Source organism: Mycena indigotica (assembly GCF_014461135.1).
Source record: "Mycena indigotica strain 171206Taipei chromosome Unknown Mind.scaff0013, whole genome shotgun sequence".
Classification (NCBI taxonomy): domain Eukaryota; kingdom Fungi; phylum Basidiomycota; class Agaricomycetes; order Agaricales; family Mycenaceae; genus Mycena; species Mycena indigotica.
In genome coordinates, this window is record NW_023503012.1 from 530,549 (window position 1) to 542,194 (window position 11,646).

General features: G+C 54.2%; 2 protein-coding genes across 2 annotated transcripts; one reads left to right on the plus strand and one right to left on the minus strand.

Annotated features, from left to right (window-relative positions):
* Positions 1 to 1,560: 1,560 nt before the first annotated feature.
* Positions 1,561 to 2,383, plus strand: MIND_01263700 (uncharacterized protein; the record flags this gene model as incomplete). Its single annotated transcript, XM_037369119.1, has 3 exons — positions 1,561 to 1,770; positions 1,817 to 2,035; positions 2,087 to 2,383. The coding sequence occupies 3 exons, from the start codon at positions 1,561 to 1,563 to the stop codon at positions 2,381 to 2,383; spliced, it is 726 nt and encodes a 241-aa protein (XP_037214325.1).
* A 5,196-nt stretch (positions 2,384 to 7,579) lies between these two features.
* Positions 7,580 to 10,255, minus strand: MIND_01263800 (GLOBIN domain-containing protein; the record flags this gene model as incomplete). The annotated part of the gene is made up of 9 exons (XM_037369120.1): positions 7,580 to 8,039; positions 8,089 to 8,147; positions 8,191 to 8,520; positions 8,565 to 8,667; positions 8,716 to 8,879; positions 8,927 to 9,173; positions 9,221 to 9,450; positions 9,505 to 9,668; positions 9,736 to 10,255. The coding sequence occupies 9 exons, from the start codon at positions 10,253 to 10,255 to the stop codon at positions 7,580 to 7,582; spliced, it is 2,277 nt and encodes a 758-aa protein (XP_037214326.1).
* Positions 10,256 to 11,646: the final 1,391 nt, after the last annotated feature.

The window sequence follows — 11,646 nt, forward strand, 5'->3', positions numbered from 1 at the left end:
GTCCGGGGGCCTTGCCGCCCATCTACTCCAACTCCAACTAGCCTCTCCCAACGATGACCGTAACCCACCGTCAACGCAAGCAACCCGCAGCGGCCACCGGCGCCAAGGCCGCGACACTGCACTCAGCCCCCGCCCCTTCGCCGCGGGCGAGGTCCCACGGGAAGACGCACGGGCGGGGCCGGGGGTACCGGCCGCCGCCGCCGGACGCGCCGGACCGGCCGCACAAGTGCGACAACTGCGGGTTCGCGTTCAAGCGCTCGTCCGACCTCGCGCGGCACAGCAAAATTCACCTCGGGGAGGCGGATCGCTTGGCGCAGTGCGTGGTTCTTTTTTCTTGTTGAGGTGGAGGCTGATGGCGGAGTTGCAGGTCGTGGAAGTGCCCCGAGCCAGAATGCACGTTCTCGGCGCTGACAAAGACGGGGCGGGATAATCATATGAATGTGCAGTGCGTTTCGTCCGACTAATACCCCGTGCCACCCTGCTCACGCGTTACCAGCACCGACGAAAAGCCGCACAAGTGTCGCTACTGTGGCGAGGGCAAGCGGGACCCGGCGGGCGTCACGCGCCACGAGAAGAAACAGCACCCCGAGCTGTACGTCGCGCGGATGGCAGCGGCTAGGGCTAAGGGGAAGGGGAAGCGCCCGGCGCAGTTGGACCTTAGCGATGCAAATGCTGCCATGACGCCGACGGAAAAGACGCCGACGAATCAAATCCCGGAGGCGGGCACCTCGGGGCAGCTCTCCCCGTCTTACGCGCAGCTCGCGTTTAATTTTGCTGCTCCAAATGTGCCACTACTAATGCCCTTCCCGCCCCAGTCAAGCCTAGCTATGCCGCAGCTCTCAGTGTCACTGCAGGCGACGTTTAACTTCCCGGCTCCTCCTCCCCCCGCGCCATCTGCGATCATGCCACCATGGGCGGCTGTCTCCGGGCCGTCTCAGCCACAACCGGCCTATGGACCACCCGCTGTGCTCCCGCCTAGCCACTTCCAACCACACGCTTTCTTCACTCCCGTTCCCGGTCCGGCGCACCCATACCTTGCTCCGCCGCCTCCACCGCCGCAGCTCCTATTCCCCACCGCCTCGGCCTATCCATATCCGCAGCCCGCTTACGGCCCCGGGCCATCGCACTTCGCCGGACCGGCCTTCTCTCCCGCAGACCTCGCGGCGCTCGCCAACGCCCATGTCGCGCAGACTCAGGCTGCTGGGCAAGCTCACGTGCCGCCGGTGCTCGCGCCGGGGTACGCCCATAACGCGCACCGCAACGCCGGCCCGTCCGCCGACGACGTGGCGTGGGAAGGTATGGGAAGTGCGGTCGACTTTGACGCGATGTGGGAGGCGGAGCGGCGGTGCTGGAACGAGTAGGATTATTGTATTTTATTTTTGCATGTCCATGTCTGTGTCTGTAGCGTTAGTTCTTCCTGTATTGCATATACCCATCTGTTTCCCAATATGATATCATCTTGAAGGAAATGTTCGCTAACAATCGGATCAGCTCGATTACGCATGTTGATCCGAGGTCGTCGTCGCTTCTTTTCTTCCTTCCTTCCTGCCAACGACGACAATGACGCCCGTCAGCAGCCTGGGCTTGCCAGTGGGCTCCGCCGCCAAACCGTGGCCTAAGTGCGGCACGCTTCTCAATGTATACGCCCCCGGGCTCGCCAACAAACCACTTAAGTCCTTCTTGGGCCGGCCCCACAGCAGGAGGTCTTGGACGTCGCGGGGATTGTGGTTTACCAGCTCCACGAAGGTCGCCGAGACTATTGCCGAGCTGGTGTGTCGCAATCCAACCCCTCAACGCCTGCCTGACCGATACACAGGCACGAGTCGACTACGCCTCGCCCGCGGCTGCGATCGGCAAGAAGGAGGACGCCGGCCTTCCGTTGGCCTTACAGCTCAGCGATATTCTCGTCGACGAGTTCGCAAATGATCCTGACGATACACGCCGCGGCTACCATGGCCATCGGCAAGATAGAGGACGCCGGCCCTGCGTTGGCCTTGCAGCTCAGCGATATTCTCGTCGACGAATTCGCCACAGCGTGGGCCCGGTCGTCCCGGGCAGGCTGCCTACCCACGCTTCCCGGTGACAGGACGGAATCACCGCGTCCAAGCCACAAGAGAGAGCTACCGAGCGCGAGCCGGGCCGATCCTCGACGCGGCCGGCCGGTAGCATCGGCGCCGCCCGCCGTGGGTGTGCACCACCACCACCATCCAGGACAATTATGCCCGCCTGGCTCTCGGGCTGCATCCGTACCGGCGACTCGGAGTCGCAGCGGGCCCGGGCCGCCGCCGCCATCCCACCAGTGGGGGGGGCGGTCCCAGTCGCCGTCGACGAGCGCAGCGCTACCTCTGCCGCCGCCGCCGACGTGTGTCCAGGCCACGCCTAGCTGAGACCGCCCCGACTTCGACAATGCACCGTCTGGAGGTGTTTATATACGGCGAGCCGCCACTTGGTGTTCTTTCAACTTCTTTGAATGAAACAGAGTGATTGTGGCCGCCTTTGAATATTGAACGCGAAGGAACGGGATTCAGGTCTTTGGGAGGCGTGCAGCGGAAGGGACAAAGGAACGGAAGGGGTCACAAAGGCCGGACAGCACTTGCGGTCGACAGGAATGTTTGGAGTAGGCATTTTCCCTTTACGTGCCTTTCGAGGGAAGTTAACAAAGGCATCAAGGCAGATTCAGGTTACAACAAAGAAGGTCGATTCAAAGTAAGCAAATGGCGCCTTGACGCTCAGAGCGCCATCCCCTCATCAGGCACGTCCGACCAAGGGCCGACGTGACGGCGACGTCACGGTTGCTTGTCAAGCGCTCGCCCGTTCGACGATGACAAAAGAATTTGCCATCTTTTTTTCTGTTCGCCATTTTTACTACACCAACCTTCTCCCTGTATGTCGGGAGCGTGGCGTACTACCGGGCCGAGAGAGAAGAGAACATCAAGCGGCGCAGCCTGTGGTAGGCTCCGGCCGGATTCGATCTTCATGCCGATGCCGATGCCGATGCCGATGCCGATGCCGATGCCGATTGTTCGGTTGGAGAATGGAGAGTCACAAGCCAATTCAGTAAAAGAAGAATTGTATATTGAAGTCACGGTAAACACTATAAATGTTTTTCTCCTTTCAAAATTTTCTACTGGTGAAGATAACAAGCTCGTCGATGTTGGGGTGACCGATTCCAGCTGCACGGGCTTCCGCCACTGCCGACGCGTCTGGCTTGCTCCGCGTGAAAACATCAGCCGAGAAGTTGGTGCATCCCCAGATGTTTTTAACCTGCCGCGTAGTGCTGGCCAAATATGATTATATTATTTTATAGGCATAATATATTATAATCATATCATATTCAGAGCTCCAACCTAATAATATATTTGTAGTATAATATGATCATATTCAGCTGCAAAATATGAATACTGTACTATTTCATTCAATTCTGCGGGCCTGTGACCTGTGACACATATGGCAGAAATGTGCAATTCAGCCAAGGGGTGAATTTGGTGTGACCTCCTGCCTTATATGGAAGTTCTGCGCGCCGTAGGCGCGGAAATTTTTTAAAATTACCATTTTGGGACGGTTTAGGGCTAAAGAAACTCGCTGTGACCTGTGACAGGCAGAAAATTTTCGGCCAAAAAAGTCAATGTGACCGTGACAGGACTAATTGATTGAAATAGTACAGTATGTTATGAATATATTCAACTATAATCTAGTATAAATATCTCTTGCTATGTTTGACATATTTGCTGCTAAAAAAAAGAATCAAAAACAAAAAATACATGCTGGATTATCAGGGCAACTTCCTTTTGGGCCTCTCTAATTCCAGCCTGGGCTACATAGGACCCTCAAAATACAATCAGGGGCATTACCACTAGTATCAGGTTAGCCAGTAGACACTTGATCAGAGGTCCTACACTATGTTTAATAGGGTCAACCCAAAGTGATCACTCCTGACACTTGTTCCTACTAAGAGTAATGTATGACTCACCATATATAATAGATAATATGTGACATTTATCAGAAGTAGGGCTAACTCAGACTAAGATTAGTACTATGACTGAGTACATGGACTAAGAAAATAGCTGTAATCATCCACCTTACTATAGTTGAATATTCTGTGACTGTGACGGTTCGGGTCGGGCCATCGGGCCCTATACGGCCCGACGGGCCCTCACCACCCTTAGAGCCCTAGGGCTTGACAAGCCCTCATATATTCACAAGCTCAAAGCACTGAGCAACAACACTAATATCCCAGAGAAGGGACATAATCACAGATCGCGCTTTAGTCAGCCATCAAGCCATCATGACCCGCCATCAGGGATTATGATGCGCCGCCGGACGCCCTTGACAGCGGGCCCAATCGGCCCCAGACAACCACAGGGATCAGGAGGGAGCTCCTTACTGTTGCATTGCCAAACACTCCTTAGTGTCGACTTTGGCATGGCTCCTTTCCAGAGGAATGGTCCCTGGGCTCCTAGCGGAGCGACCAGGGACAACCAGAGACATCCCCTGCTTCCTTCTGATCGACCCTCAGCGGGCCCGATCGGCCCCTAGCGCCCACAGTATATAAAGACTAGAGTATTACTCCTGTACCTTAGGTTTAGCATTGAAGTCTCTTCCTTTGAACCCTACTCCGGCCTGGTCCCCTAGAGCGGGGTTGCTGCGACCATACCCCAGGAAAGGGGCGTCTAGACGACTTCCAACACTCCAGGCTAGCTTGGCTCATTGACCTGAGCCCTTGGTTGGGCTGGACAGCTCAGGCTCTTGTCTCTTATGTTCACCCTTGTCCTAGCCACTTCTTCTTGCTCTCTGGCCTCAAGCTCTGGGTTCCCCTGGTACGGGGCGATGGGAGGGTGCGGGCCCGCATGTCACGCGTCACACCGCGCCGTCACGCGGTGTCTAGGAGCCACAGCGACTCGTTTCTCCAGGAAAGGAGATATGTCGCCCCTTGGACTGGCAACCCTTCTCAAGCGCTCCAGGGGTCTCGGGCCCGCAGCCCCTGTTGCGGGGCGACTCCCCTCGACCCCCTGAACCGTCGGGCATGGCCGCGTTACGTCACGCCCCGCCCAAACAGCTTGTTCAACTGGCCCAGCCTATGCCTTCATCACGAAAAGGGGAAAGATGTTGACATCCACTGTGTGGTAGCTGGTAACCCAACACAGGGCTCTCGAGTCTGTGCAAGCCCAGTTTTGCAATTCACATGAAGTCTCAAAAAATAAAATGTCTGATGGACCCACTTGTGAATCTAATACAGGCTGAAGTAAAGTTATAAGCTCTCAGTGCATGTTGCTAGGTATTGCTATTTGTGAAATAGCTTGCAATTCCAAACAAGGATTGCGAGAACTTATCAGCCCTTGCATCGAGTTGCAAGGCCCTTGCAGGTCAGTCCCAGCCTGACTTATCTCAAATACAACTTATGACCACACCTGAATCCCAATTTGTTCGTCCAAATACAGCTTAGTTCATCTATCTAATACAGAAGTCTATACAGAGCGTCCGAAAACAGTTTTGATGCGATTTGATACACTTGAGAGCATAACTGTAATTGAATTAGCACTGGGTCGTCACCACTGCAAGGACATACCGTTGAGCCGACAGCAGAATAGCGTGCAAAGTTTATAGCTGGCGAAGGAAGCATCAGTAGATGGTGAACACACTGAAGCACACATACCAGAAGGGAAATAGACAGAGAAGCAAACTGCAAGGTCAGTTAGCGGAGGACCGATGATATCTAGATATATACCCAGCCAGTTAATTGGGAGCAGCCGCAGCCGCAGCACGTCGCGCACGAATCACACGGAGGCCAGCGGGGCCATCCTCGCCTTCCGAGTCATCATCGGGGGGCAGATACGGTGTTGCGCCAACGCCAAATGTATTGCTGTCGGAGGTCAGTCAGATTGGGTCCGAGAAGACGAAACTACGAACCTCTGCCACCAGCCTAACGTCTCCTCCGCCCATACACGACCCTCGGGTGTTTCCTCCTCGAACAGCGAAACAATGGTCTTGAACATGTCCTTGTAGTCGAACAGGCCGTCGTGGCCTTCGTGGTTCCAGTCGGACGAGCTGAGCATCGTGCGTGCCTGCAATAGCAGCAGTCAGTAGTCGACAACAAAATATGACAAGTACCTGGATGCAGGCATATGCTATCATTGCAGGTGTGACTTTATATGTCTTGTGGAGGCGCGCATTGCAGTTTGCGGGCAACGGACCTTTCGGTGGCATCTTCGCGCGGCGTGGGGAGCACCAGATGTGGCGGAAAACCTTTCAACACATCAGTACCATTAAATGTCGGTGGTTAGACGTACAGTGAGTGGGAGACAGCCGCGAAGAAGCCCATCATCATATTTTCCTTCGTTGTAGTTGCTCCAGAGCATACTCGGAAGGTCGCCCCGCTTGAATTCGAAAGTGTTGTCGAGAAGACTGTTGAGGAGGCTATTCGTGGTTAGTCGGGGCAAGGAGGGACAATTGAAAGCAACATACGCTTGACCAGCAGCGCTGGAGATAGGTGGTTGACAACAGCAGGCAATGCAATACAACGGGCCACATACGATATAAGCAGTGGACTGTAGAAGTGGTTAGTGATGGCCGAGACAAACAAAAGTAATACACGTACGGGTCGTTGCCCTTGGGCTGCTCCCAGCGCAGTGCGGGCAGCTTCAAGCGGTCGTCCCAGGTGAGTACAAGATAGCTGGAAGTTTTGAGTGAAAACACAAGAGAACACCCAATGAAGACACACCGAAGTTGAGGGTGGACCAGTTCACGGTCGTTTTTCTTCTCGGAGTCGCAGAGGTCGGGGTAGATTACACCTCCATCGGGTTTGAAGTAAGTAGTGCGGTGTTTCAGCCCATGCGTGTCGTTCGTCCGCGTGCCGCGGGCAGTTCTATGAATCTACAATTGCAGGCAGTCAGCAGCGGAGGAGAATGGTTTGGATACAAACGTGAGCAACCAACGCGTTCCATGGGCCCACATCAGAGTGAGTATTGAGGTACATGTACTGAAAAACTGGTGCGAGATCAGGGTGGTGGGCGAGAACAGCTTGAAAAATGTCGATGCAGCGCTGGCGTGAACGCAACTCGCTGGATGGGTCAGGGAATGTACAGGACGCCAAAAGGGCAAGGGCGTACCTCGATGTAAGCTCCGATAGGTCCACTTCTCCACCCCACTTCGCTTGTGCTCCAAAAGTGAAAATTGTCGTGATGTTTGCGTATGGGCTGCATGTCCGCACAATGTATGGCCCCAGTTCGTCGCAGCGCAGTCCTGCTGACCGCTCGGGACTGTAAAGCGTCAGGAAGCGCGTGACAGCATTCGAAAAGATGGCCATACGCGTAGCGAAGCATCTTGGGCTTCTTGGGGGGTGGGCCAGACGCGGCCTTGAGCCCGAGGGTGACCAGAATAGATTCCATATCGCGTTTGTTGTTCTCGGAAAGAGTTGGGAGGATGGGAGCTTCGTTTTCGGCGGCTGGCTGGGACATGGTGGACGTTAAGAGCAAGACACGTCGACGCGTTACCGTGACGTCACGCGTCATTGATGGGTGGCTTCTTCGCTCGCCCATATTGCTGAGAAAACAGTGCAAAAGTAACTTGGGACTTTGCTTGTCTACACCCGGTCTAGCTCCGCCAGCTCCAGCGCTTCCTTGTCGTTCAGCGGCAGCTCATCACCACCCTTTCCGCTATCATCACCCAGCAAGTTCACAAATAACAAATTTTTATAGCTAGTTACCTTGAGTGCGGGATCGCCAGTAAAGTCAGGATCATTGACAAGTTCATGAGTCGTAATGAAAGTGCGTTGGGACTCAGAGATGTGATGATGATGACGGGGTGGCGTCTTGGTGAGATCATCATCGATGGGCTGGAACCGGTGGCGACTACTGGCGGTGGTGGTTGGAAGTGACATGGAGGAGACTGGTTTTGTCGACGTCGAACTAGATGGGTTCATCCGCTGGCGCATGCGTCGCAGAACTTCGCAATCGGTGTTCCCGAATAGCAATCTGGCGCTCAACGCGGCGACGATTTGTAAGTCCATATAGACGCTTAACAAGACGGTGCGAAAGCTCAGCCTAGAGTAACTTGAAATCAGCAAACATCTAGAGAATTAAACAAATATACCGTCTGGGTTGAGTATGAATCAGTCGTCCCAAATCGCCGTATAGATGGCCCATAATAACCTAGAGAGTGAATTTTGTATGTCTGAAGATTGAACTTCTTAACCTTATGCGTTGTTGTCTCGGAGTCTAGAATGATCTCCTCCTCCTCTCGCTGGCCATCTGCTTCTCGCTGTCTTCTCACTGCCTCTGTTGCTCGTCGAATTCGCCCGCGGAACTCTTTTGCAAGCTCTCGTGTGTCCGCTCCACTTGTTTCCCGCTCAAACCTCCGCAGATTAGCACCAAGAGCCTTGTAGACACGATCAAGCTCTGCAAGAGTTGAATCGTTGTGTAATCGCAGCTTGGCTAGCCCGTGGTAGAGCATCAGGTCAAACCAGATGTCTTGAAGAAGCTCGTTGTGCTCTGGGATCAGGCCTTCGATGACTGGAAGAATGCACTATCGAATGTCAGGCAAATAGTTGCGTCATCCTAGAGACATACCTGTCCCATATCTTCAAAATCCCGCGCAGCCAGTTTCTTCATGTCGGATGGGTTTGTATGGATAGGCCGAATAGTTCCTGGAAATGAAGGAACTTGGCGGAATCTAGTTGCCAGTTAGTTTGTAGTCAGTATGATGTACGGAAAAGAATACCGCTCATCGAACTGCTGAATACCATCATCAGTGCAAGCATTAAGTAGCCGGACAGTATGCGTGAATGTCTGCTTGATAGTCCCCAGCTCAACTTCATGTAGCAGGTCGGGGACAAACATATCAAAAAGATTGAGCCCAAATGGCACGAGCTTTGAAAACGCATTCTAAGATATGAAAGACAGAACATCAGGTCATGTACATAAACACTTACCCGTGTAGGAATCCAGGAGAACGGCTGCAGAACAGTGTTCACTGCTTTTCCCGCAACCAGTCGCCCATTCTCGAATATCCACCGTCGGACCATTTCAATTGTGTCTCGCCACCGCTCTGTGTCCACCCGCTTGTTTGCACGTCGTTTGAGGTCAGCCTTGGTGCCGACATTCGGTATCTCCGTCAGCTTGATCAGACACTTGGGGCAGGGACAGCCTCCAAGGTTCCGGATAGTAGCGAGCAATACTCTGAGTCAAAGATGTCGGCATTGAATAGAAACAACAAATAAACTCACTTTTCCGGATAATCAGCCCCATATGTGAAGAAACGCGGGAAGAAGAGGCGCTCGATACCATCGAGACACACGATTCGGATGCCGTTCTCGTAGGCATCAAGGAATTTGCCGTCGAGCAGCATTGCCCAAACAGCATGCATCAGCTCACGCTTGAGATGGGTTACAACCTCAGGACGGAGCTTCTCGCCATTGAACGTGGTGCTGAAGAAGTCGTGGATGTCGTCCGGCAGCTGCACAAATGTCAGAGACTGAGTATTGCAACCTTGCAAGAAGGAAACACCCACCGAAGGAAAATACGCTGCATGGAACCCGAAATTGCCTGTGGGTGTGCAGCGGAAGTACTTCGAGTGGTTACCGAAGAAGACATAGAGCGGCCAGAGCGAGGCCATGCCAAAGTTGGCGAGATGGGTGGAGTCGGAGAACAGCATGAAGGCTGCAACGACTGTCTCTATTTGCGGCCCCACCTTCTCCCGAATCGTGGCATGTTCCTTGAGCATGGCCTCCGACGAATAGACCTCGCTGTACAGCGTCTCGTGGCGAGTTGGAAGGGGGAGGAATGCCGCTGTTGTCGACAGGAGCGTCTACGGGCGGCATGTCGAAATCCGGGTCGCGGGGGTCGTGTTCGCGGTCCCAACGCTGCGCGAATGGTGTCGTGTGGAAATGCTCGAAGAGCGGACCCTTTACTACCTCCTCCAGAACTTCCAGAAGCGGACGGTACATTATACCGCCCACCGTAAACTTGGGTGCATCCTCCTCCGGCCCATTGAAGTCGGGTTGGCGAGACGGCAGCCGAATCTTCACTGAACCTTCGTGCCATCCACTCGGTGGCTCCCCCGGAAGAATGTCGGCGGCTTTATCGAGCCGCTCCAATTCTTTGCGCGCGGAAAAGCCCTCAAAGTCCGCCTTCTCGAAATCCGGACTGAGAATGACATCGTTGACGAGTTCGTCAAGCCCCCTGCGGCAGAGCTCGTGTTGGGTGTAAGGTGGAACCACGCCATGAGCCGCGCAACGCTCGCGCTCAAGAACGGGAACCATGTGTCGCCGTTGTGGTCGTGCCTCTCGGCCTCGACGGTGAGGAATTCGCCAGCTTGACACACATCCTCGAGCCCAATCGAGTGGGCCACCAGAAATTGGCACTTCACCGCTGGAAGCGCCAATCTGTCACGCTCAGAGCGCCACTTTGTGACGTGTGAAGCGCCAAGGCCGTGACAGATAGTGACAGTGTAATATGTTGCTCACATCAAGGAGGACTGATGTGAAATGAGTGGACGCAAATGTGCCAACCTCTTTCTTTACCACTGAATTAGTGGGTCAGATATATAAAACTGCTTAGCTAGCATAGCTACATGTGGTTTGCACCTCAATATACAGTGTAATAATGACAGAATTCAACAAAATCCCCTTTCCTTCGTTGACTTAGAATTGAATTATGGGGCTTATGATGAGCAATCTATGTTAGAGCCTGTGAGGAAACTATCTACTAGGTCTCATACTATGTATCTAGCACATTTCCTCCTTGTCATAAATTTTGCACTTGGTGCATTGTAACGCTGCAGCGCCAAAGTGTGACCTACATGTCACCCTGCAGCGCCAGTCACATCTACATGTCACCCTGCAGCGCCAGATGTGTGACATGTAGCGTCAAGCGTGTGACGCGCAGCGCCAATGCAGCGTCACAGCAGCGCCAGTGCGACGGAACTGCAGCGCCAGCATGACGTGACTGAAGCGCCAGTATCACATGTTGCTGCGCCAACATTCTGTGGCGCAGCGCCAACATTTTGTCAGTGCACGGCGTTAAGGCTTGACTGGGGTGCTGCAACTGACCATTGACAGTTAATACTATTGGTAGTTACTACACTGATGCCTAGCTCTGAAGTTCACGCGAGAAGCCGCTGAGGAAACAGGCTGGGTGCCCGGCCCCGGATCCAAGTCGGAATTCCACGATTAGCGTTCGTCCAGACGTGAGGGCGCCACCGGGGCTCGCTAGCCGCTAAACGCGGAACGACAGCTCACGCTGTCGCGTCCTCACACCAGGAGGACTGGAATGCCACGGTCCAGTCCCCGCAGACTGCCCGAATCCCCATCCCACCTCCATGCGTCCTGAAACTGTGCCGCGCGCGCGCCCAGTACCAGTCATTCATCGCAGAGTACCCTCTCCGCCGCGCCAAACAGTGGCTCACGCTGTTCGAGCAACAGGCCACGAGCGACGGCCGGGGACACCGTCCAGGTCGTTGTAAGCGATGAAGCCTGAGGTATCTTTGCAGCATTCATGTCCATCGATGAAGTCAGATTCAGCTGCTGCGCGAAACACGGACAGCCCAGGAGCCCGGTGCGCTGAAGCCTTATCAAATAGATACGCTATACTAGTCGGAACACACGTTTGGGTCTTGCCCGGCGAGATGAGCGGAAGCACTACCCATGCATGG